This window comes from Saccostrea echinata, unplaced genomic scaffold, assembly GCF_033153115.1.
Source record: "Saccostrea echinata isolate AGI-Se365-2 ecotype Australia unplaced genomic scaffold, CSIRO_AGI_Sech_v1 ptg000027l, whole genome shotgun sequence".
Taxonomy (NCBI): Eukaryota; Metazoa; Mollusca; class Bivalvia; order Ostreida; family Ostreidae; genus Saccostrea; species Saccostrea echinata.
In genome coordinates, this window is record NW_026889776.1 from 12,403,728 (window position 1) to 12,430,581 (window position 26,854).

At 32.0% G+C, this 26,854-nt stretch overlaps 2 protein-coding genes across 2 annotated transcripts; one reads left to right on the forward strand and one right to left on the reverse strand.

Moving 5' to 3' along the window:
- Window positions 1-368: 368 nt before the first annotated feature.
- On the forward strand, window positions 369-18,335 carry LOC133193069 (receptor-type tyrosine-protein phosphatase alpha-like). The gene is made up of 16 exons (XM_061329055.1): window positions 369-532; window positions 943-1,030; window positions 1,238-1,335; window positions 1,654-1,690; window positions 1,818-1,915; window positions 4,482-4,610; window positions 8,122-8,267; window positions 11,155-11,290; window positions 13,941-14,099; window positions 14,368-14,461; window positions 14,793-14,863; window positions 15,167-15,301; window positions 15,866-15,985; window positions 16,072-16,220; window positions 16,478-16,613; window positions 18,045-18,335. Exons 1-16 carry the CDS (start codon window positions 491-493, stop codon window positions 18,114-18,116), a joined length of 1,710 nt encoding a protein of 569 aa, XP_061185039.1. The 5' UTR covers window positions 369-490; the 3' UTR covers window positions 18,117-18,335.
- Window positions 18,336-20,502: 2,167 nt separating this feature from the next.
- On the reverse strand, window positions 20,503-26,288 carry LOC133193251 (protein draper-like). The gene is made up of 9 exons (XM_061329209.1): window positions 26,285-26,288; window positions 25,947-26,183; window positions 25,374-25,613; window positions 25,003-25,140; window positions 24,555-24,695; window positions 24,101-24,241; window positions 21,215-21,343; window positions 20,916-21,083; window positions 20,503-20,615 (listed from the first exon to the last, which is right to left on the reverse strand). Exons 1-9 carry the CDS (start codon window positions 26,286-26,288, stop codon window positions 20,503-20,505), a joined length of 1,311 nt encoding a protein of 436 aa, XP_061185193.1.
- Window positions 26,289-26,854: the final 566 nt, after the last annotated feature.

Genomic DNA, 26,854 nt, shown 5'->3' on the forward strand with positions numbered 1-26,854 from the left:
AAATTTAATTAAAATTGTTCTCAAAAACGTATGAATGTGACTTTCTGCACCTCTTAAATTTGGCTTGAAAATAATATTATACCTGTATTGCAAAAACCTTGAAAAATTAGTTCTTAATGTAAACAAATAACAATGTACCTTGCAAATGAAATATAAGATTAACGACTTTCGATAAAATAAGCTAATCACTATCTATTTAAATATTGGCCCTTTCTTCAGTCTGATAAATATAAAAATAAGCAAAATTTTTATTAATACATCATTAGCTAAAAAACCAGTATTTAAAGTATGGATCAAAGATTTGATGTTTTCCCTTCAGAGGCGGGTAAGTTTTATCTATTAAATTACAATTTCTTTTTCAGCATTTACAACAAAGAATAGTAAAGAACGAAATAATCATCAATTACATAATGTCGAGGAAATAGCTAAGAGAGGTCCACCTACAAATAAAACCATTCTCACAAGAAATTTACAGGCCGTTATAGCCAAAATGTCTGCTACTGAAAATGCTGGATTCAAACACGAATACCATGTATGATACATTTGTTATATCAAATAATATAAAATTTAATTTTCCTTGAGTATTTACAATTTGAAATATGCTATGTACATGTTAGAATCAAACAATCGAATTTAAAAGATATATGTTCCCATCTTTTTGGATATGACAATTTTGTGCATTCATGTTGTGACATGAAGGCAATATTTGACAAACTTTGAACAAAACAGTAATGTATGCAAACACACATATAACGAATTGACGTTTTAGCGAAGTGATTTTCATTCCCCCATGACTTTAAAATATATCGTAAACTTATTGGATATAACGAATTACGCTTATAATGAAGCAAAATCGGCCTCCCAAGAACTTCGTTGTAAGTCTGTTTTATTGTATGTATACTTCGATATTTTCCATGTAAAATAATTTCTTGAACTTTATAGGAAATTCCAAGAGGTGAATTGCTTCCCTGTGAAGAAGCTAAGAAGCCTGAAAATAAACCTAAAAACAGATACACGACTACATTTCCATGTAAGAATTACAACTACAATATAGAGTGTACATATAAAATCATGTTTCCCCCATTTTCATGAAAAGAATAATTTATATTGTATTTTTCATGTTGTTCCATAGATGATCACTCTCGAGTTGTATTTCTAGAGTGTACATATAAAATCATGTTTCCCCCATTTTCATGAAAAGAATAATTTATATTGTATTTTTCATGTTGTTCCATAGATGATCACTCTCGAGTTGTATTGAAAACTACATCTCCAAATGAAAGTGACTACATCAATGCTAATTATATTGAGGGAAGTATAATTATAAGAATAAATGTTTTAAGGACCCAGCTGAATATTATTTCCAAAAATCTTTGTTGAGAAAGAGAAAAAACGAATCTATGTTGGCTTATGCTAGTGTATTGTGCGTTGTCTTGTGTTAAGAACAGTAGCGATACAATTTTTTTTTTCACCATGAAAAATTTATTCCCAATAAACAGAATCTAATCCCTCTTATCATAATGCTTATAAAGTATTTGCTTCTTAAATTCATAAAAGTGTCCTCTGGTATGCTTTAGATGATATGTTTTGAAATGAATTTTAACTTCCTAGCTAATTTTGCATGAGTTTCATATTTGCATTTTACGTCAATAGGATACACAGAGTAATCTCAAGTATATTGCAACTCAAGGTAACTTTATTTATGGATGTAAATATGATCACCAATAAATTACAAACATATCTCCCTAATTGTTTTAAATTTTGAGAAATCTGCGTGATAGTGCTATTTAAAAATATATGTAAAATCATATTTTCAGGCCCAAAACCAAAAACAGTGGTTGACTTCTGGAGGATGTTGTGGCAGGAATATATAACCGTAATTGTTTGTCTGACCAATCTAAAAGAAGGGACAAAGGTTTGTTGATTATCTATGAATAGCAACTTAATCACCCTAACATTTTATCGTATGTATCTCATGAATGTCGGTCCCTCGAATGAGACCGTATAAACCGAGGTCCCGTGTCGCAGTAGGTGCTGGCACGAAAAAGATCCCTCACTGCTCAATGGCCGTAAGTGTCGAGTATAGGACAAAATTTGCAGCTCTCCATCGGCAAGTGGCGGAGTCTCCATATGAGTGAAAAATTCTCGAGAGGGACGTTAAACAACATATAAACAAACAAACTCATGAACGTAATCTGAATTACTTCCTGTTTGTGCGTACCTGTAAATAGAAAAGAAATGTCTTTTCGTTGTCACTTCAAGTTGTGTAATAACAGGAAGTTTATGTCTGTAATGTATAAGTAAGATTCAAAACATAATCATAAAATATTTATATAACAAAGAGGACCTTTAAAAAAACAAAAGTTAGCAGCTCAATATTTCTACTCAAGTGCTTTTTTTTATATAAAAAAAATGTATCCAAGTAATCCGTCAACTGAGTCACTCATTTGAACTCCATCAGCTTTTGTCTGTCATCATGTATCGTCGTAACTCCCTGAAACCTAAGGGGTCCAAAGCCATCAAACCAAACGCTGCAATCTTCAGAAATCGTCTTTGCTACTACAGGACACTTAGAAACAAAGTGTTGTCATGATACTAATTAGCAGAAAGCTCTTTATTATAATTGTAAACGTTATTAGCTATGGATCCAAGACTCAGGTTCACGAGTGTGCATGGTAAAAATTTGTCATACATTAAAAATGCATTACCAGTATTTCTTGCAGGCAAACTGTTTGATTATAAATTACAAACATCTTTGGCAGATGAGTCGATGAAGGGTTGGGTTTATTTTGTCTTTTATTGAAAAACATTAAATCTTTGATAATTTTTTCTACTCATGGGTATTTATCAAACTTATCCTTTATAGAAGTATATGTAAGTGGCAATATTTAAAAAAAAAAAAGAAGAAAAAAAAAAACAAGCCACACAATGTTTAAGTGGCGTATAATGTTTTTGACCCGTCCTGCAGTCATTCCGTCAGGTCCTTTTTTTTTTTTTTTTTTTTTTTTTTTTTTTTTTTTTTTGGTCAGCTCAACTCCTAAACCGCTGTATAGAATTTCATCAAACATTGCAGATATTTAGGACATAGTGTGTAGATATTCATATTACAAGGAAATTTCAATTCCATTATTTTTCTGGGAGTGTCTGCACTATTCATTTTAGATGTTTGCCAATATTTTGAATATAGAAATGAACAGTTTGTCAGCCCAACTCTTTTTAAACCGCTGCATAGAATTTAGTCAAACTTAAGCGATATTCAGGACAAAGTGTGTAGATGTGTATGTTGCCAGGAAATGCTGAATTGGTTATTTTTCTGGGAATTTTGGCACTTTTCAGCTTAGATTTTTGGCCATACATTGAATATAGAGTGAACAGGTTGTCAGCGCAAGTCATCTTAAACCGCTGCATAGAATTTCGTCAGTCTTTGCAGGTATTTAGGACATAGTGTGTAGTTGTGCATATTGCCAGGAAATTTCCGATTCAATACTTTTTTCTGGGAATTTCGGAAATTTTCAATTCAGATTTTTGGCCATATCTGGAATATAGAGATGAACAGTTTGTTAGTGCAACTCCTCTTAAACCGCTGCACAGAATTCCGCAAAACTTTGCAGATATTTAGGACACAGTGTGTAGATGTGCATATAACTAGATAATTCCGATTCTATTATTTTTGCCCTTCGAGTTTTGGCTATTATTGAAGAAACTTTCCAGCTAGGTAATAAGGAAATCCACTGAAATCAGGTTTTGTAATGAAATTTTATGTGAAATATTTTAGGACCATAATGACCCCTAATGGTTTTGAGATCAAAATATTAATTATAAAACACACACACACAAATCTTGGATAGAAGTACACAAAAAGCTCTCAACCCCCCCCCCCCTCCCCCTTCAAATTAGTGCTGTGTCCTAAATAATTTCATAAGTACAGTATATAAACAAATTTCCATGACTACATCATAATTTCCATCAATTATTTAAATTTGTAAATTGCCGTACGTTAGACATGGACTTACACTCATTAACAACTCGAAATCACTGAGGAATTTAAATAATAATTTAACAGCATAGCTCCTGCACTGAATTTCCTGAAACTTTGTAGGCAGTTCAGACATAATGTGTAGATTTGTATGAAAATAAGAAATTTTGATTCCATTATTTATCTAGAAACTTCAACCCGATTAAATTTATAACATACAAAGGTTTGAATGTCCTTATATGCAAGAAGTTTTGATGTGATGATTTTTTGCAAGTAATGCCACTTTTTGAATAATACTGTGTATTTAAAGTGCACAGTGCCATTCATTATGTGTTGCATTGTCAATATTTGGGGGAGCGTGGGGTATTTGAGCTTGCTCACTTTTTCTTTCATTGCACATGCAGTTTTTGGCACCATTATGCAATTTTGATTAGTGTTTATGTCCTATTTTATGGTGGTTTAGGGGAGAGTGTTTTGGTTAATTAACCCCTCATTTTTCTTGTAGATTAAATGTACTCAATATTGGCCGAATTTTAACGACAATATGCAGCATGGTATTTTTGTGATAAGAAATCTGGAAGAAAAGGTATACGCCAATTACACGTCAAGACGCTTCAAAGTGTACAACCATATGGTAAGAAATAAGGATGTTTTATAATAGACTTAAATCAACTCAGAACTATAGGACAGTAAATTCGTTTTTAAGACAGCTTACGCTTGTAATTCCAAAGACATTGTAATATGATCATGTTTGCCATGCTTAGGTAACAGAAATAAGTTTTTTTTATTATTTTTTTTTTCTTGAACATATAAATTGATCATATAAATCTCAATAAAGATACAAATGCTAACATTCAAATAAACAAAGTCATGTATTTTGTACATTAGAGGGAGCCAAAATATGCAGTTTACTTCTGAACTTTTCCCTAATCAATAAACATGTTTTTACCGACAATTTATTTAATGAATATTTATGGACAGGTCCACTCTCGAACAGGTCTAAAATTGAATCTATTTTAGCTGTTACACATCTTGAACATCTAAAACATAATCTCCAAAATGATTTCAAAAAATGCTCAGTATATAAGGAACACAGACAAAAGAATGATTATGAATTACATCTCATATAAAGCAATAAGACTAGATCCAAAATATGATCTTTCTCGAGCACAAGTAGAATCAATATACTTATCTGCAATATTTTCATTTTTTCAACAATGTCAGTCCTCCTTGAATCTTTATAATTTCCCTGGATTTACAAATTGTTTAATTGACCTCATTTGCATTGACTTCTCCTATTATTACGGTGTTCAATGCAAATAGATAAATATCCACTATTTGATTAATCCTCTGTTATGTTCATTCAGTATATTACCATTAGTATAGCACAAATGGAATAAAAGAAAACAATACTTTCAATGATCGACATCGAACAGAAAATGCCCGGTCCAAAAATGATATCGACGCTAGCACATATCTTATATACTCTATGTTTAAGGGAAGATGCCATTTTACAATAAATGCGCATGCTCATAATTATTTTTATTTGCTTGAATGTAAATCGACTCAAAATTTCAATTAATACATATAGATCTGTTTCGATCTATTAGCGATTCCAATTACTTATACTTAAAATTTATCTTTTGCTGCATTTACATATGAAAAGCATGATACCTTAATCAGCACAAAAACGTGAAATTTATGCTTGCTTTGAAGTTCGTATTTACACATATATGCAGGATTTTGGGCATAGAAAAATGCTTAATCATTGACTTTGATTCATAAAATTCAGCCTACGTTTAAGACCGGAGCAAAGAGGCTTACCTACTCCTTTAAAACAGTATGAACCAACGCTTATTACTGTAAGCACCTAGGCTAGCACATTGTTCGATACAAAGGCTCTCTGTAATTCTGATATTTAATGTTGCTTTCAAGATCTTAGCGATGTCAGAATTAACATCAACATTGATTATTTGATTGATTTGTATGTTGTTTAAAGTCCCATTCGAGAATTATCAAAATTGAAATAACAAGCGATAATCATAAACATAATACTTTGCTGGAAGTGTGTGTGCGGGAGGTGAGTATGATTCAAGTAATGTATTATTAACCCTTGAAAAATTAAGCCCTTGTTTTCGTATAGATATTTTTTAGCTAAAAGCAACGTTTCAAAAATAATGACTGAAATATCCCTAGATATAAAAACTTACAGAAATCATATCGAACGAGCACGAAATGTGCTGATTTGTTCTTAGAATTTGGGAGTTGAACCGAAGCAGTTGACATCTACATTGATTAATTCTTTATTCTTTTTTTCTGTTTCGAAAATAGCATTAAAATCTATGCTTTTTTATAGATTAGTCTCTCTTCAGAATATAACACTGTTACGTCATACTCATTATGACATCACTGTTACATTTTTTAGGAACTAAATGCCATCACTTATGTTGTTACATGTCACAAAAAAGTGAAATAACAGTTCAAGGACATATTTTCTTCATCTAACCAACGATACCAAATAATTCCAGAATAATTTCCAGTGAAACTTACAATTTCATATTTTAAATGCTCAGAACTGTTCAAATGCGCCTTATTTAGAATTACTTCTACTATAGAAGTCTAGAAAATTTAGTGTTAATGAAACGTCCGATATACACTATATCCCCCCTAACAAAAATTTACTATAGATATCGATAGTTTACTTTGCTTAACTATAGTAAAATCTTTTATACTTTGATTTACTATAAAACTTAACTCTGGAACTTTTTTGAGATTTCAAAGCTAAAAATCTTTTAAATTCAATAACAGTGATATAAAATTTTGATATAATATGTAAATTTACAAGAGATATTTCCATTTAGTATATAAAATGTTTATGCTTGAATTGGAGAACATAAAATATAACAATTTGAAATCCATAGTAAAAATACTTTTATTTACTATAGTTAAAATTTTGATTTTAAGCTTGAATACTGTTCATTATCTCCATATATTTCATTTACTTTAGTGAAAACTTTAATACTATAGTAAACTATAGTTAACTGTAGTAATCTTTAGCTAACTATACTTTTTTTTTTGGTTAGCCCCCCTCCCCCTTTTGGATCTTTCAACAGAATGTATAAAGCAACCAACTTTTTTTCTAGAGTTCTAATCATCCTTATCCTATTTTTTCTCTTTTTATTAACTGTAGCAAATTTATATAAGTATATTTATTTAGTAAAATATTTCTGTTTTGATTATTGGAATAGTTTGCATGTCCATCTGCGTTTTTTTTAACATCTACTCCCTTCCAACATTCCCTTCAAACAAAATTGGAAATCAAAATGTTTTTACCCTTATATTTATTTGTCCGTCTAGATGTGTAACTGTCTGTTCACAAAATGTGGGATTTAAAGGACTGTAACGTGCATTCTGATCCCAGGATCATGAAACAGACTTAGACTTGAGTCAAATTTTCAATTGCCTGTAAAATGCTTATTATTTATTGAATTAATCTCTAATTTTGCAGATAACAACATTTGTGTTAAGTAGTACTGTAAAAGGGCTTAATTTTGCTCTGTTTGACTTCTGCAACATTTTAGTACAACATAAAGATTTTGACGTAAGCTTAAGATGTTTCATGATCCCGGGGCCTGGACTTTTCAGTATTTAAGAAAATAAAATGAACAATCTTTAATGGAATTATTGAGGAAATGTGATCATCTGTAAGACATATTCATCAAGGATGCCGTTTCTTTCTCTTAATACATTATATTATAATTGATTGATTGATTGTTGTTGTTATACGCCGAGTCGGCAATATTTCAGCCATATTTCGGCGGTTATCATAATTGAATCACATACAGTGAAAGAAAGAAAGAGTTTTCATACACTTAAACCGTTAATTTTCTTCCATGTTCATTTATTGACTATGTCTGTCTTTTTAGTAGGCATTTATTGTCTTTATAAATATCTGTAGTTGTAATTGGCCTTTATTATCTTTAAAAATGTTAGCGAAAAAGTATAGCGTGTATTTGAAATCATCCTATACTTAAAAGTGTACGTAGAGCTTGCAAGCTGGGTCAATGTGAAATTATCATTTGAATGACAAATAGAAAACAAGGTATAAATCAGATAAATGAGCTTTCTTAATTCCTTAATTGAAGGAAAGAAAAGACCGAGAGGTTGTGATGTTTCACTACACAAGATGGCCAGACCATGGAGTTCCTGATCCACTCAATCTTGTTGTGTTCCATCGTCACGTGACGAAAAATACCTCAAAATCTGGAAAGTACACATTGGTGCACTGCAGGTTATATTGTGATATCTAACTATTAATTTTCTATATTCTCTATCTCTCTCTTTCTTTCTGAAAAAAATGCACTCTTAACATTTCTAATGAGCACATAACTAAATGGAAGATATGAACCCAAAAATGGAATATAACTTGGCTACATTTGGCTGCAGTCTTTGGCACCTTTTTTCAGATCTTCCAAGTCTTTTTTATTCAAATATTTTGGACTTTCAACGTTTCGGCTTGAATATCACAAAGGAAACATAATTTGTCGAAATGCGCATTTGGTGCATCAAAATTGGTACCGTATATGATTTACACTGTATAAAAGAAAAAAAAGTAAAGCATCAAAGTATGAAACAGATGTGGCAGTCTCTAGTATCTGTTTTGATTGATGCTCACTTGGATAAATCGAGTTGATAAATATTAATTGATATAAATTTTTAAAACGATGTCCATATATTGGCGTGAAGGATGGAAAAACACAAAATTTTCCTCTTCATCTTATGCACATTGTGATTCCTAAGAATATAAGTACAGGTAGAATGACAAAGGAGTACAATGAGTGCCCATTAAAATTCCAACAAAATGACTACATATGATTTTATTCAAGAAAGTGTACATAAATATCAAGTGAAATTGAACACTTAATTTACCTATCAAAAACCTGGTAAATCAAATACGGAGATATTTCAAATGTCAAAGTATTTCAAATATTTCAAATGAGAAATTGTCCTAATTTCAGAAAAAAATGTTTGTGTTATTTATCCTTAATCAAGAAACACATACATAAACCTCTAAGCACACAGGATTTTCTATGCCATATGAATAAACGTTGTTGCAGCTGGTCCTTACTTGGTGTAAATATGCTTTAAACAGTATTTTTTGAATATGTGCATGTGCGTTGATACAGCAAGATAGCTAATTAACATATATGCAAATTTTTACGTATGCGAAAAGCTCTCCCTCTGAACAAGACATACGTATATCATGATGAGATGACGAATATTGTTTCATTCCAAAGATTAAATAGACAGAAGAGAACCAGTATAATCGAGGTCGGACCTAAACATCGGATGGATTGTTTCAAAATTTTCCCTGCAAAATCTATAGACTATTTACAAAAGAACCCTGGCGGTGAAAATTTGTACTACATAAACATATCTTGCTTACATATTTCATTGTTTTAGTTATACTAAAAGACTTCTAGGAAATACACTGAATGCTATACATAATTTTTGTGCATATCAAGAAACCTTAACGAATTTTTTTGTTTGCATCATAGCGCCAATTAGGCAAAGAATTGTATGTTTTATACAGTAGCAGATAGGAGCTATGCATTCACTTTTTATTATATTCATCTTTTCTTTGCCATTTTTCAATTTTTACAAAATATAACTTAAGATACAATCAAATAATATGGATTGTTTAATTTGAAAGGCAAAAACATCTTACTTATTATTTTGATAAAATTATTGCAGAAAGTTATTCACAAAATGACGAGAAAAACTATTTTGAAAATTTATTCTTAAATTTCAACATACTTAGAACTATTTTCGGTTCTTCAAATTATATAGTTAAACACTAAATAGCAAACACGAGCATTGCGAAATCAGCTCATTAAAAACTGACAATTTTTATCAAATAGCAGAAAACAAAGCAGTAGTTTTGCTTTTTAAACTGGATATAACGAATTATTTATAGAGGTAAGGAAGTGATCTTAAAATCTCTGATAATATCTTCCAACCGAGTTCTACTGTATTTTACTCAGTGTCTTATTTTTGTGCAACTATTTATAAAAAAAAATATATGCTTCAAGCAAATGATGTTTTCCATTGAAATTTTCAACCAATCAGCGTTTGCCTTATTTATAAGTATTCAGGCACATGCACATTCTATATCAGATTATTCTGTGGTATATGTGACATAAAAAGGCAAGCCAACCAGTAGTCTGGATCAAATCAGACCAGTACCGGACTATTACGGTTTATAAAGCGTAAACTGCCCCAACCCAGGTTATACCAGTATAACTTGGGTAGCCATTAAATTCATTCCGTAAATAGATTAATTAGATTCATAATGACATCTTACATCTAGTTTTCATTTGTTGAAAGCAAATTAAATTTTTAAAGTTGCTGAACTGTTAAAGATCTGTATTCCTCTTTCGTTTTGATTTTATAATTTGTCTCTCTACTATATCTCACTGTGGGACGTGGAGACCGGTCCTTCGGATGAGACCGTATAAACTGAGGTCCCGTGTCGCAGTAGGTGCTGGCACGAAAAAGATCCCTCACTGCTCAATGGCCGTAAGTGCCGAGTATAGGACAAAATTTGCAGCTCTCCATCGGCAAGTGGTGGTGTCTCCATATGAGTGAAAAATTCTCGAGAGGGACGTTAAACAACATACATACAAACAAACTCTACTATATCTCGTATATAGTGAATAAAATATCATACTACGTGAAGAACCGACTGGTTTCATACTGCACATCACCGTTCATTGCTTATTTCAAGTCCACGAACCCTTTTTGCTAAAGTGAGTTTAATATGATTTTTCAAATATAGCCTATCCCTGGGTTAAATGTTTTTCTTTCTCGAAAGTTTCACAACAATTGCTATTTCATTGTTTTATGCTAAATGAAAATATGGAATACGTTGTCGTTATAATAAATACAAAAGGCTCACGGCGAATATAACCGGTCTACGGGGGATAATTACTCCCCTTTGGCACCTCATCCCAGCTCTGATGTTTTCTTGGTGTCAGTACCCTGATCACTATTTGTAGTTTTACTGTATTTTCTTTATTGATGCTGTTCTTAATCTGTACCTTTAATGTTAAACAAAAAAATGGAAAGTGATTTTGATGAAGCCTTAATGAAATATTCGCATGATGTACTTCTTATAGTGCTGGAATTGGAAGAACCGGGACATACATAGCTTTAGACGCCCTCTATCGAGAAGGGAAGAGAAATGGTCAAGTTAATGTACCAATGTATGTCAGGACCATGAGAAAAGACAGAATGAACATGATACAAGGCGATGTATGTTTATATTTCTATTTTATTCCTCCCCCCCCCCCCTGAATTTCATTTGGAAATGAGACGACTTTAAATTTGTATTTTACATTTTCTTTTTACAAATTTAAAAGTCCAAGTCTCATATTAAATTTGATGTAAAAAAAAAAATGCTCATTTCTGAAAATCATTTTTAAGTTGTTGTTACTACCACTAGATTTTCCGTAAACACTTGTATTGATAAATCAGCGTAAACAATAAAAGAATTAAGAGGTGCTTCTATGGTTGTTTTATGGTTGTTTTAACTTCCTGTATGGTTGTTTTAACTTCCTGTACATGCAATAATATGTACAATACTTTCCGCATTCTATATCTAATCGCAACAGGGAGGCAATATTTTTTCTTCTTATATAACATTATTAAGCCTCTAGTAAACAAAAAACTTTTGTTACATAAAAGTATTATGTAAAGTTTTCTTTCACATAGTTTAAAACAAATTGAAGTAATATTTCCCTTTAATTCACTCGTCATAATGAATTTTAAACGTAACTAGCTACAAAGATTTCCTCATACTAGCCAGTTAAAATTCTTATGTTGAATTTCCTCCAAAACCCTTCCTCAAATGAAGAAAAAAGAGTTAAAGGTTAATAATCTTTTCCAATCGTGTCCTTGTAAACATGCAAAGACCTTCCCTGTGTTACCTGTTCAAACATTTCCTTGTTGGTAAAGCTGTCTAGAAAGACGAATTACACCATTCTTTTTTTAATAACTTGGCAGCAATAATTTTTTTTTAAAGATAATCCCGTTTTAAAACTCAATTAAAGAAGAAAGGATCGTTTATATACAAAACGTTATTTTTTAAGAAGTTAATTTTTTTTTCCAAAGGAAAGACAATCTTTACGCTCTTTTGCCTTAGTTAACAACTCTGTGTAAATGGTATATGACCTACATTAAAATTATAAAAAAAAAAAAAAAACATATATATTTTTTCATATAATAATCAGTATGCTGCATCACGCAGCATGTCTGAAGTAATTGTAGTTATTAACGAAATACAAGCAATCAAATCCTTTGTCAACAGTTTTCTTGTAAGATAAGTATTTTAGTAAACATTTAAAGGATTTAGAAAATGTCTAGAAAAGACAAAGAACTTTATTAGTATTGCACGTAAACGAATAAATATGGTGTTAATAAGATTTCCAATGCTGAAATGCAATATACAATCTTTTTTGTTTGCCATTTCCAGTCTTTATGCTACTTTAATTACCATTTGCACTCAACTGGTAAAAAGGTATAGGATTCAGTTTGATTAGTAAACTAAATACGATATATGGAAAAATTGATACAGAACTTCGATATCTCGAACACTGATATCTCGAATACCATGGATACATCGAAGTGATTTGGAAGTCCCAACACCTTATTCTTTAAGTATTTTACCCCTGATATCTCGAATCCTCGGATATCTCGAATTTTCCTCTGTCCCATCGAGTTCGAGCTCACGAAGTTCGACTGAATTTGCAAATGAATCATTCAAGATAGTAAGAAACAAGATGAGTTTGTGAAACACTGATGCCCCCGTATGGCAACTTATAGCAAAGGTTAAACTTTCTCAAATGCAAATCAAATATGTTGGTACCCAAAGTAAGGTCTAGTCTCGAGGAATATACCTGAGAAATATGAAAGCCCTAGCAACAACCATTGAATAGATATGGAAAAGGTTAAAGTTTTTCAAAAGTAAGTCAAACATCAAGGTCAAATGGTCAAAATTAATGGTGCCTAAGGAAAGGCCTTCTCACAATAAATATACAGGTGAAATATGAAAGCTGAAGAACCAATCATTCAAAAGTTATGACCAAGGTTGAAGTTTTTCAAAGTAGGTCAAACTCCAAGGTCAAGGTCAATGGATTACAATTTGCGGACAAACAGACAAAAAGATAAACAGACAGACGGACGGACAGGGCAAAAACTATATACCCCCGAATCTTCGATACGGGGGCATAGAAAGGAAAGAATGTCAGTCAATTGGAACATTCAATTTAATTCTTCCTTTCTTCTATTTATCTATAAAAATGCTGCTTTCGTCCGCCTTATTTCACAGAAGGGCAAGTAAACCGTATTTTAATTTCATGAACGGTTATCTTATTTCATTGGCCGGGTGATAATTCAAAATACAGAATGGTACCTTCTGAAAAAAGATACAACACCCTGAGGGTGATATCGTATGGCAAGGGGCTCAATTACTTACAAGGGCTGATATTATTTTTATAAAAGTATGCTCGCGTAGATCACCATAGATTTTTAAACTGCATCTAGCCTTAGGGACTTTCAGAACACTCCGAGAAAAACATTGTCAATGAGGCAAAGCCGACAGGGTTTCGTGCCTCTTTGATATCTTGTCAAGGAAATTGTTTTTTTTATTCACTTCTAGAAATCTTTGTTCACAATGATTTCTCGGGATTCAATTTTTTTTTATACTAAAAACCTACTAGCAATATTTATATTAAAAAATTGATTTATTTCAGATTCTAGTTCCGATTTTTGCCTACAATATTGTGAAATCAAAACAACATATTACTTTAAATGAGTATATCATGATTTTAAGCATATTTGACATTTGTACATGTTTATGTTTAGTATGATTCTTCAATATATATTACAACTTCTTTTCCATCAGGACCAGTACAGAGTCGTTTATCTCGCACTTTGTGAATCGTTCAGTGGTAGATCCAGATGTTTGACAGCTGAAAAACTCTCACAACAATCGCAAGATAGATCTTGCTACACAAATTGTGGGGAAGTTGCACATGCAACTTCCTTGTCGTCAGAGTTCCCGGTAAATTCATCGTACTTAGCAAAACACAATGCACCGGTTTTTTTTTTTCATTTTGTAATCAAATCAAAAATAATTGATATGATTCATATACGGGTAAAACCCATCGAAATGATTCCCATTTAAATTTAATAATAGTTGTACTTTTTGCACATACAACTTTAGATGATACCAGTAATCATTTAAAACATTAATGTAGAAATCTATCACAAGTAAAATTTGCTTTAATTTAGTTGTACAGTGAGTACAAGAGTTTATTCCTAATTTGTAGGAGTTACTGTCTCTTCGGATAAAATATGCAGAGAAAGATTACGAATCTGGACCTACAAACATATCAGCCAACTATACAGAGAGTGTTTTGCCGGGTAATCTTTAATATTCTCTACATCAATTTCTAATTCCATGTATTTTCGTCATATTGGAATTTCTGTAGCAATATCTAGATGGAAGAAAAATAATAAAATTTATGATTTTTGTAAATTTCTTGAGGTTTTTGTACAATCGACTAAAAACGCAGAGGTCGATATGCAGGACATAACATTCTTTATTTTTTACATCAATTTTTTGTTGTCTAGTACATGTTGGAATTGATAGTAGAAATATTTGAAAAAAAAAATAGCCTGCAAATAACATGTAGTTGTAAATTTCTTCAAACTTTTCCTAAATATTTTAACCATTTTAAAACACGGATTTCAGTGGAAAAGTTCATGTGCTATCTGTCCTATACAAAGGGAAGGAACAACTACTACAACGCTGTTCTTCTACAGGTCTGATATTTATAAGTATACCATGATAATGTCCTAAAGAGTAATGCTTTCCTAGTAACATGATTTAAAATTATGTCTTCCATATGCATTGAATGGCTGATCTAAAAGATGAGTCGAAAGATTTCTCACTTAAAGAGGGTAATGATTCCTCAATATGTGCTTATTAAACGATAAATATAACGGTTTTTTGTACACATATAAAATAATTTTTAATTTTTAAATATTAAATCCAGCTTAATTTGTTCTCTGTGATTAATCTTGAACATGAATATACTCGTTCTTAAAAAAGGACTTTTTTTCTAGTCTTTCACTGAAAATGACTGTCTAATCAGCGCCCAGTACCCACTTCCTGAATACACTGAGGACCTTTTGAGACTCATCAGAGATTTTGATGCTCGTGTTGTGGTTTTCCTAGGTCTTTTGAAAGAAATAAAATCTGTAAGATAAACATATCTGTAATTGAAAGAAGTAGGAAGAAAATAATATAAGTATTTTGGATTTAACAGATGAATTTAATTTTTGAGAATTCATGAGGACATAAACTACGACGCTTCACGCCGGCATATTTCATGAAAGCGCGTTAACGCTTTTTGTTAAATATGCAGGCGTGAAGCATTGTAGTTCATGTTCCTCATGAATTCTCAAAATCTAAATTCATATATTATGTTTTTATTATATTTCTGATGACTTGACACAATTTTTTGTCATTCAACGATCATCTTTGGAAAAAAAAATTGCACTTTTTTTTCTCCAATCACATCACAATGGAAATATTCTTACTCACCCCATGGTAACTCATGAGAACATAAACTTTTTCTAATTTGCAAAGAATCTTAAGGAAAAATGTATGAAAATGTTAATATTTTGATATTAAAGTACAGTAGATACAAAAGCTTAAGCAAACCTGTAAGTGATATCATTTCACCAAAAAACGGATTGCATGTAATCTCCTGACATTCTTGCTTAAAAAAATCAAATAAAATTTGTTTCATTTTCTTCCAGTCATCCCTTTGGGTTCCATCAAAATCCGAAAATAAAACAGTTGGCAGTTTTGTACTTAATCTAGCAACATCAACAAATTCGATAAACTTTACAACCCGGAATATAGTTTTGCAGCCAAAGGTTTGTTTTGTTTACATATCATAGTTCTTTCTAACTTTGTATCCGAAAGGCCATATGTTACATGAAACACAATTTCAATGTTGTAGGGAGGCAGCGACATGACACTAACTGTAATGGAATGCAAGACCTGGAAAGAAGGAAGGTTTCTTACCGACAAAAGAGTCTTACTTGATGTGGTCAAAGAGGCAAAATCAGAGAAAGATAAGCAAGAGGGGAAAATACTTGTTTTGTCCAGGTACGTCTCAGCTCTGTATATCTTCAGGCAATTGTTTCACTATATTCTGATGAAAATGTACCCTTGATACATGTGTCAGTAACATCTTGACGTTTTAGCAATGAGTTCCAGCTTTGTTTTATGGACGTCAATATGCTAATCAGCTTGCACAGAAAATGTCTTCACATCTAAGTAACTTTCAAAGCAATTATTTTCAAACGCACATGAATTTCTTGTTATTAATTTTTTTCATGTGCTTCATTACATTTATCTGCTAGTGATGGAGCTACACGTTGTGGAGCATTTGCTGTTGTCTATAACGCTCTGGAACAACTCTCGATGGATAAGGAAGTGGACATCTTCACCATCACACGACAACTTCAGATCCGTAGACCGGAGTTTGTGTCTACTTTGGTGGGTGCTTTTACACTCTAAGTACGAGTTAGATTGAACTGTAGATTATTGTGATCTTTTGAAAGTTTTACGATATTTCCCCCTGCATTTTACTTGCGTTATTTGCAATGTAGCAAATTGTAAAATCTGATTCTCTTGTAAGTAAGGTTTTAAAAAGAGTTCTTAAATTTGAGATAAATCTATTTTTGTCTTAAGCTTTCCGTGTTACAATATACGAGGGTTGTTCGGAAAGTTCGTGGACTAACGCCATAAGATTAAAACCGCTTAAGATACATCAATGAAATTTTTAACGTTTAATTAGCATAATCTTTTTTATTTATATAATACACAATACATCATTAGTTTTATTTTTTAATAAATTGTTGATGTTTTTGAAAGCAATGGTATGCCCAGGCGGCGCAACCTCATAGATTACGTTTTTTTCTACCTTAGTGTAACTTAGATAAAACTCTTTTCTTTTTGATACATGACGATTCGTCATGTAAAAAATCCCGTTAATTCACTCATCGGTATGACACAGTTGTACCGTAAAATTTGCAATTTTTACCCCATTCTGTAAGTTCTATGAAATTTTATCGTAAAATTTATATGAAATGTCCAAACAATTATGGGTTTGTAATGACGTCAGAAAGGGGGGGTGGGTGGGTTTCTTTTACCAACATTCTATAAAGTTTCACCCTCTGGAAAAAATGGCATAGGCCAAGGGAATATCTAAATGGGCTACCAAAAAATAAAATGCATTCAGAGTACTTTTTTTAAACGCCGAAAAAGATTAGAGAGACGAGAGATGTAAAAGTGAATGTCGATTTGTAGTGAGGGTGTTCAAAGTTTGTCACGTCGAAAAGTGACGTTGATCATGTGTGATAGATGTAGAACTCCGACAAGCAAATATGCTGTTATAATCAAGTGAGGATCTTTCAGATCTATTTACAATATTATATGCATTGAATCATGCTGTTCATGATATTGTAAAACCATATAAACAGGAGACGCGAGTTTAAATCTTTACTTAATTCCAAGGAAACTCATCAAGAAAAGTGTATGAGGTAGAGAATGCGGACATTGAAAATAAATGACGTCATGAAACTAAATGGCGACAGCGCCGGATGATCATATAATGTCTTTTTTATTTTATGATACTTTGGTAAATATTCAAGGTATCAAGCTAAAATTTTCAACATTTCTTTAATTTTTGTTGTTTTATGTTCATTAAAAATTTTGTAAGCATACACTACATAGTATTAATTTTATCGCATCAGTCCACGAACTTTTCGAACAACCCTCGTACATTCTTAATCTCTCGAATGCATAGTCCAATTCTTTAATGCTTAATAACATGTTTTGATTTTGAATATGCATATCATTTATGGTAATCCCATACTGAATAAAGAAAATTTTTACTAGATGTAACATTTTATTTTCTGTTTTTAGGAGGAGTACCAGCTTTGTTATGATGTCCTTGCAGAATACATGCAGAATGACAGTGTTTACGCGAATTGTTAGACAAAGGGAAGAAACTTTTATAACTTATCACATAATATCTTTAACATTCGTGGTTTTTTAAATCATACGATGAACCTTTGTAATTAATGTAAAAACTTTTGACCTACGAAATCAAAAGAAACTTTACATATTCATTAATCTTTCGAGACTTTTTCATTAGTGATAAGCTTATTTGAACTGCTTTTTAATTATTTTTTTTTTAAATTATTTATTGTATCACTTTGCATTGTGGGGTTTTGTTAAAATAACATTTATTTTGTGAAATATTTTTTAATGTTTTTGTCTTATTTCAATTTTCATTGTAATCTATTGTAAAAGTGTAATTTTTCAGTTTATAATGTCATTGTATGGATATATGTAGCACATCATCTACGTTATATTTGTTGTGTAATGTAATCACTTAAAATAGGTTTCCAACACTCATCAAGATATACCTAGGTGGCAATTAACAGAATGTGTTTATCCAATCAAGCTTATTTTTGATACTAATTATCTGTTTTATGTTTATTGTTCAACTTAAAATTTTGCATCTGCCGTAGGTACATAAAACATGTTTTCATAAATTTTGTTGCTATATTTTGTTATTTTTTTTTTTTTTTTTTTGCTTTATAGTTTACTCAAGAAATTTTTAAGTGAACTACCGGTATTCAGTTAAACATTTATACGTCTTCCATCTGTCTGTATGTTGTAACTTTTCAGATTTTTGACTTCTCTATAGACAATGAACAAATTTCTAGCAGATTTGCAGCAAAATATTCTTTGATAAAGGAAATTTTAATTTTTTGATGAAAAATGAAAAGCCATTGCCTCTTCAGAGGAGAGATAAAACGAGTCTTGATGTATTACAAAACTTCCTCAAGATCCACTAGATCAGAAAAGGTAAAGTATATGTGGAACCCCCTTACTGAGAGAAAAATTTAAATCTGTTCAAACCAAGATCCCAGAACTAGAGTGAGGCAAGCTAGGGGAATGTAACTTTACATAAGAATTTTAAGGGAAAAAAAATCAAGATCAACAGGGTCGTAATTAGTCATATCAAAAGTTATGAAATACTATTTCTCCTTCGCGTCTTCAAGAATACCTGGTATTACAATTCTTCTGAAAGTATTTTGCCGAGCTTTACTCTTCATAGCTTCACACGCACTTTTGGCCATAGGTTCATGAATGCGGGAAACCAACTGTGACGTCACTTTTACCGACCGTGAAATCACATATTTTCTTGGTATCAAATTTTTATGTATGTTTTTTTTGGTATGAGAACATTATAATGGTTCATTGCAATTTGATTTCGTGGTCAAGGCGTTGTCCAAGGGATTGTCGCCCCGACTGCGTCCACGGCGACAAAATTAGAGCAGTCTTCTATTACAAGCAACAGGTAAAATGACCTTAGAGTTTGAAGCAGGGTATGCAAATACGCATAACCTTAGATTTCACAGGATAACTCACCTAAACAATGCCCATACACAATGGTCATGTATCAGCAAGTTTTCTGAAATTGTTTATTCTTCAATATGTCTTCAACTACCAAGTTCTTTTTGTTTACAGAAGCCACTTAGAGACGATGCAAGGAAAAATCCTTTTAAGTTTCAAAGATTTCGAAAATCGGCTGAATAGTTACTGGGATAAATGACTTGAAAAATTTTTGACTTTTTCTCTGTTTCCATGGCAACGAAATCAATTTTGAAAACTTAAAATGTCGATTGCAAAATTAAAAATTACACTTATATTTCTGTAAATTTTATTAAGGTAGTTCAAGCCATTTGCAAGAGCAATTGCGCACAAAATTATAGGTGCAATAGTAACAATATATACAGAGTCCCGTCTTGGTTTAGGGTGACATAATAATGCAAATACTTGTACACGAATAAAATAGCAAAGCACACATCCTGTCGTTCACCTCATGTATAATGTATTTAATATAACATCCATCTTTGCAAAAAAAAAAAATTACAATAAAATTTTTAACATAATTGAAACATTATGAAAATAGATTCTGTGGTATATCTAATAAATAAAGCGTATGCTTAGTAAGAATAGGGATAGGAATTTGTAATAAAGGTATTTTGCAGTATTACTGTTATAATGTAACATTTTCATAACTTATGTTATTTTTTAATTCTTGATAACTTTGCTTTCCAGGCGGAGTTATTCCTCTTTCGTATCGGGTGTGCGCAGGACTTGAGGCATCTTTTAAAGCAACAGAAGTTGACTTTTTGTTTGGGCATCTCCTTCTCAAAAAAGAAAATTAGAAATTATTTTACTTTCCATAATTTCCTTATGTTGACGGTGATTGTAAAACAAATCACTAAATTCATTTACCAAAAGAAAGAAATATCAAATCTTTGCAAACAACGAAATTCTTAATCCTAAACAATTAAATGCAGAATTACCTGAAATGTTTAAAACCTGCTATGAGTACAAAACACAGATTCAGAACCACTGACAGGAGGAGTCCTAGAAACCAGATCAAAGGAATCGGAAGAACAGGATCTGTAGAATCTGTAGAATAAAATAAAATCCACTTAAGGAAATCAAGAATGAGTTTGTTATACCGACAAATATTACATGTATACAGTAGATTATAAAAAAGGACAAAAATCCTTCAATAAGCGCAATCCTTCAATGCGCGTAATAATATATCAATAAGTAAAAACATTGTTTTGACATTAATTTTTTTTAAGGAAAGAGAGAGAAAGGGAATAATAAAATAGCATTTCTCTTTTGAGATCAACAAAGAATAATTAATTTTCTTAAACTGATATTTTCAAATTTAATAATAAACATTTTTTTCAGAATTACCTGTCCTTTGTGGACAGTTTCCTGTCATTTTAAAGCAGTTTGGCCCTGTGTATGGTTCTTGACATCCCCTTGGACAAGATCCGTTGTATCTTTCGCATGTGTCATTAAATCCACAGTGTAAACTGCACTCCTCATTACAGTTTATTCCGTAATATCCAGGTGGACATTCTTGATTTTCAGAAAAAAAAATGGAGGGGATTGCATTTGTAAGTGTATTTTGCTATTGTTTTGTTAGATAAGTAATCATAGATTATACAGTATAAATTATTAAGAAAACCATATTTATATATTCTTAATACCTTGGTTACAGTTAATGCCCATCCAACCAGAGGAACAAGTACAAGAGCCGTCAGTGTGTTGACAGGTGTCAATGCATTTTGGAGAGCATTTCTGAGAACAATTTCTACCATAATATCCTCCTTTACACACTACATAATGAATGATTTAGACATATCTGTATTAATAGTAATAGTTTTTCAAAAAGCTTGCGTTGCCCAGTGGTTAGAGCGTCTGCTCTACATCGCGGGTTCGAATCCTACTGCAGGACGTGGAGACAGGTCCTTCGGATGAGACCGTATAAACCGAGGTCCGGTGTCGTAGTAGGTGCTGGCACGGAAAAGATCCCTAACTGCTCAATGGCCCTAAGTGCCAAGTATAGGTCAAAATATGCAGCCTTCCACCGGCAAGTGGTGGCATCTCCATATGAGTGAAAAAATCTCGAAAGGGACGTTAAACAACAAACAATCAATCAATCAATCAAAAAGCTTGCCTGATTATAGCAATCAATATCTGTAGTACGTATAAGGTGACCAACGTTTTACTTCATTGAAGCGTTTGTGTCATATTGAATAAATAGAAAAAGGATTTTTTTTTCTTGAAAAACTGTTTAATGAAGTTCAAAGTTATTTTTTTTATAGATGCAAGTTATGGAACATAAATGATATCAGAATCCTTAACCCCGTAGTGCCAAACGTGTTTTGGTGCGAAACGCTCCAGGAAAAACTTCTTTGGGTGCGAAATGTTTCGTTACCGTATATTTTGAAGACTTTCAATGAGTGGATTTTAGGAGAACATCAGAACTCTTTTAATAAAACTGGGATGTACGCGTGTGGGTAATATTTGACAGAATTTAATAATGATGCTATAGTGAAGATTGTTTAATGACTTTAAATTAAAAATAGATTAAGTAAGTAAAACAAATGAATAAAATGAATAGTACTGTAAAGCTTTGGCTGTGAAAAATTATATGGATGAGTTTAATTGCATATAAGACCAGGAATTGCCAAAATACTGCTGAAAATTGATAACCACCTTATAATAAAAGACTACTAGTGTTTAAGGATATGAATTTGTTTATGAAAACAATTGCAGTGTGTATTTTTATGCGATAATGCATGGTAATTTAGCAAGTGCTGATTGTATTTGTTAATGATTTAATAGCTTATCAAACTTGTCCAAATTTAGGTGAAAAATAAAATAATTAGTTAAACTTAGCAAATTCATTATCATAGAATTGCCCATATAGGGTATCTTTAATGTCGAATTTGATAAATAAACATTCTAAGTCTCAGAAATCGGGTTATAAGAAACAAATTTTTATATTCCAGGGAAGCCATCACATCCATGGAATAGAACATTCCAAGGAGAAGGTTCGAAGAATTACCCGTTTTATTTGGTTTGATTTATAGTTTTTATCCCCCTTTCATAGAAGACAAATTGACTGACCAAGTACATTGTAATATAGAAACACAGAGGAAATATATGGAAATATATATATATAGGAAATTGCATGGAATAAAAAGTTGCATACCAAAAATAAATAAATAAAACCAAAGGAAGTAAACATATCAATGTTTTGCATAAGTAATATGATTATTTTTTCTGCTAACTATTGTTATTGAAATATAAGTAACAGAATGAGATGTAAATCTGCTTGCGCAACTTTTAGCTTGCTAGCTTTCATCCCATGATTTCCCTCCATGGAAAAATTAATCTTTCACCTATCTGACGTTCGTGACGTCAGGTAATAAAACTACAAAAAAATTCAAATGATTCTTAAAAGTTCTTAATCTTCAGTGATTTGTAAAAACATACATATTATCGTATCTTTTCCCTACATTTGTCACATCTGTCTCCTATGTACCCATCGTCACATCCGTCTGCGCAGACTCCGTCTACGTGGTTACATACCATGTCATACAAACAATATGCACTACAGCGTTCCATACATCGGTTCCCGAAATACCCGGAAGGACACACTAACTCATGGAGAAGAAAAAATTTACAAGAAAAAATAATAACATGCACATATTATTATCTATATACATTTCTAATAAATCAGTTTTCCAGACCTCTTTTTTGCTATGCTTGTTGAAAAAGGGTGAATCTTTGGTATGCCTCTAGATACTGATAAATTGGAAATAAATTTCGAGTAAGTTGATCTTAACCAACTGTCTTACAGAATACTCTCAAAGTTCCTTCCATCGTGAAAATATCAAAAACTCCTGCCTCACTCATTACAGTAAAACTCGGTTATAACGAAGTCATTGGGACCTGTGAAATTACTTCGTTATATCCGTAATTCGTTATATCAGTATAAGGAATACATAAAATTTATATAGCTTGGGTTCCAAGAAAACTTTGCTATATCCGTGAATTCGCTATATCCGTGTTCGCACTAAACGAGTAAATAAATTCCTTATCCAACTACAAAACATTGATAATCTTCTAGTTATTGTACGGTACCTTTAATATTGATGACTTGCTGATCAAGGTCAAGTTTCATGATGATTGATTTTTTACAGAAATTTGGCCCTTAAACTTTCAAAATTATTCATTTTTCATATTTTTATGCTATGCTTGTAGATAATGCAGTTTGAATTAATTCCTTATGGAATGACCTAGAGATCGAATAGGAGTTTCGTGTTAATTTTTTTACAAAAGTTATGGCCAATTAAACTTTCTTATTATTCTAATCATTTCCACCTATTGTTATTTTCACATGCCTGAACTTTCAGATAGATTGAACCTGCATATCAGCGGGGTATGCGGTCACCCTGACACATCTAATTTTCAATATTTCTTTGTGAACTTAATATATCTAAGAAAAAAGTTATGCTGTGACGGGAGGGATCATTGTATCCCTCTTAGCATCCTTTAGAATTAAAAAAAAAAAGATTCCTTACCGCTGTTACATAAGAGATTAGTGTATCCTACTTCACAACCTTTATCACAATGTCCAGTTTGTTTGTTACAGGGACCGTTATTCTGACAATGACCACTGCACTTGAATTTACAATCCAAGCCATAGTATCCATCTTTACACTCTGCTAACAAATGAAAACAAATCAAAATACAAAAGTAATCTAAAGTATCACTACATGCTCTTGAGGGATTACAGTTAAAATTTAAATCAAGACAAAAACTTACCCTAAGTTCAAGTGTGAGTACCCTGATATCAGGAATTAAGAACTGATTTCAGGAAATGTACTGTATATATTTTGGATACTTGCATGTTAACGAACATCGCGTTATACTACTATGGCGGAGTTGAAACATACATATTAGATGAACTTCAATCTGTGGAAATAATATCACCTTTGTTGAAATACATATACATTGATTGCTACATGTACGTACGTTTATTACAATATAATCCTTTCCATCCATCAGCACATCCATTGTCACATTGACCAGTCACGTGGTTGCAAAAAGCGTTGTTTCTGCAGTGCCCAAAGCACCTTAATTTACATTCAAAACCATACCATCCACCTTGGCAAACTATGCAATCAAAATTTCCAATCAATTAAACATATGTAAAGTCAAAAAAAAAATCTAAAGTCTTCAATCAGTTTTACTTAAACGGATGATACTGATTACTTTCATTTAAATATACAGTCGAGCCTCATTAATCCGAATGCTTGGGGTTCCCAAGCACATTCTCGGGATTAATGAAGCACCGAGACGGAACTTTAATTGTTTATATATATACGAAAAATTCTTATGCCCTTAAATATTTCCCAAGGGAAAACATCCGGATTAGAGGCGTCCGGATTCTTGAGGCTCGACTGTAATTATGATCTAGTACTGTTTTCACAAAATCGCCCGCTCCATCCAGGTAAACAACCAAGACAAGTTCCATTGACGATGTCACACCTCTGTTCCTGACAGTTCTTCGGACATGCTACATTACAGTTTTCTCCATATACACCAGCTTCACTACAACCTTTTTAATTTGTATAGTTTTAAGACATTGAGATGTATAAGAAACAAATAGTGTGGTTTTTGCTTCTAAATAGAATTCACTCATTTATCAATAACGCAGGGTTCATACATCTATGATATGTGAACTAAATAACTATGGACTTCTAATAATTTTGTCACCTTGACTCAACATCCCTGATGAAACTTTTCTTTTTATAAATAAATGAAATTAAAAGAAAATGATAATCCATTTACCTTTCACTATAACTTCGCACAATTCAGTGATTGTTCTACGTTCGTATCCGTCAGGATATTTGATTTCATCCAATCGTTGATTATAAAATGTTACGTATCGTCCGTATCCTACACATGGCGTCGTAAAGTTTAATGGTGGCAATTCTTTCCCATCCTCGTAACACAGGAAGTCAATTATTCGGAGACTAGAATTCGATAAATAAAGAGAAAACCCCGCAATACGGCCTCTTTGTCGCATTTCTGAATGGAATAAGAAAAAAATCATTATCATTTGTAATGTGCGTTATGTAATAACTCTCATATTTAATTCAATATTTAATGACTATTGTACTTAAGATTTGCGATATAAAGCTTATTTCAGGGGGCGTTAGAATGATAAGTATTATCTACATATTGATTTGATGGTATTTAACAGAGCAAATCTAAATTTTGTTTTTTTCCAAAGAAGTTGGAAACTCCATGTTGGCTAAGCAATCAATCAATCATTCTGGTTTAGATTAACAAAAAAATCTTTTATTCATTTTCAAGAAACGCCGTCATCAACAGAAATCAACATAACATGAAAATTCTTACCATAACCACCATAATTCTTGAAGACAACATTGATGCTGTAAATGCTGAAAATTTTTCCGAGATCTACTCTCCACCATACAGTGTTTGTGATTGAATTTTCTCCAATGTACATGCTTCTTGTACAGGTGGACAAGTCTCGATCAACTGCATTTGATGCTATATAAAATTTGCTACAGGCGTCATCTAGACAAGGGTAAATTGAGCTCTGACTGGCGACTTTAGCCCTTGATAAATCCACTTAAAAAATCAAAATTATAATTGTATTTTTCGGACATGTATAGAGGGCATTCATTAAACATATTCAAAACAAAGCAGAATATCTGCAATCTGCAGAATACCCATTATACATCATAAGTTTTGCATGCCCAATACGTTGATTCTCAAAACCATTTGATGTTGAGAAAAATAATGGACTTTCTTTTGTCATAAGGGCTCCTAGCCTTTATGCAGTTTCTTTAAGGCGCATAAAGTAAGTAAATGCAATTCTTTTAACGTAGTATTTTCGAAGTGGTCATATTCGCAGAATTGCAATTTCAGTCCGCGGGTTCAAAAAGACACAGACTTCTCCAATTGCTATTTCATATTTATGTGCTCTTAATGTAAGCAATAACAAATTTCTGCGGAGAATACGTGACCGAGTAAGTAGCATAAATTAATCCCAAGCGGAAAAAACGCACGTGTGTATTATACCAATATGATGTAAAACACGATTTCTTAGAAGAAAATAGTGGAAAAGAAACAAAAGTTTTTTGTTCTTTTTGTCATTTTTTTTTAAATTGGAAAAAAAAATGTCTGTGGTAACCAAACTTTGTATGTCAGTAAAACCTGGGTAATAATGAATATAAAATTAAGCAGAAATGAAACAAAAAAGAAAATGGACCTCTTTTCATAAAATCAGCTGGCAATTG

Coding starts and splice junctions, on each gene's coding strand:
- LOC133193069 (XM_061329055.1), top strand. CDS start 491: ATGTCTGCTACTGAAAATGCTGGATTCAAACACGAATACCAT. Junction 533..942: donor GATTCAAACACGAATACCAT/GTATGATACATT, acceptor TGAACTTTATAG/GAAATTCCAAGAGGTGAATT. Junction 14,864..15,166: donor ACAACGCTGTTCTTCTACAG/GTCTGATATTTA, acceptor CTTTTTTTCTAG/TCTTTCACTGAAAATGACTG.
- LOC133193251 (XM_061329209.1), bottom strand. Junction 25,614..25,946: donor CAAGAATTATGGTGGTTATG/GTAAGAATTTTC, acceptor TATTCCATTCAG/AAATGCGACAAAGAGGCCGT. Junction 24,696..25,002: donor CGGGCGATTTTGTGAAAACA/GTACTAGATCAT, acceptor TTGATTGCATAG/TTTGCCAAGGTGGATGGTAT.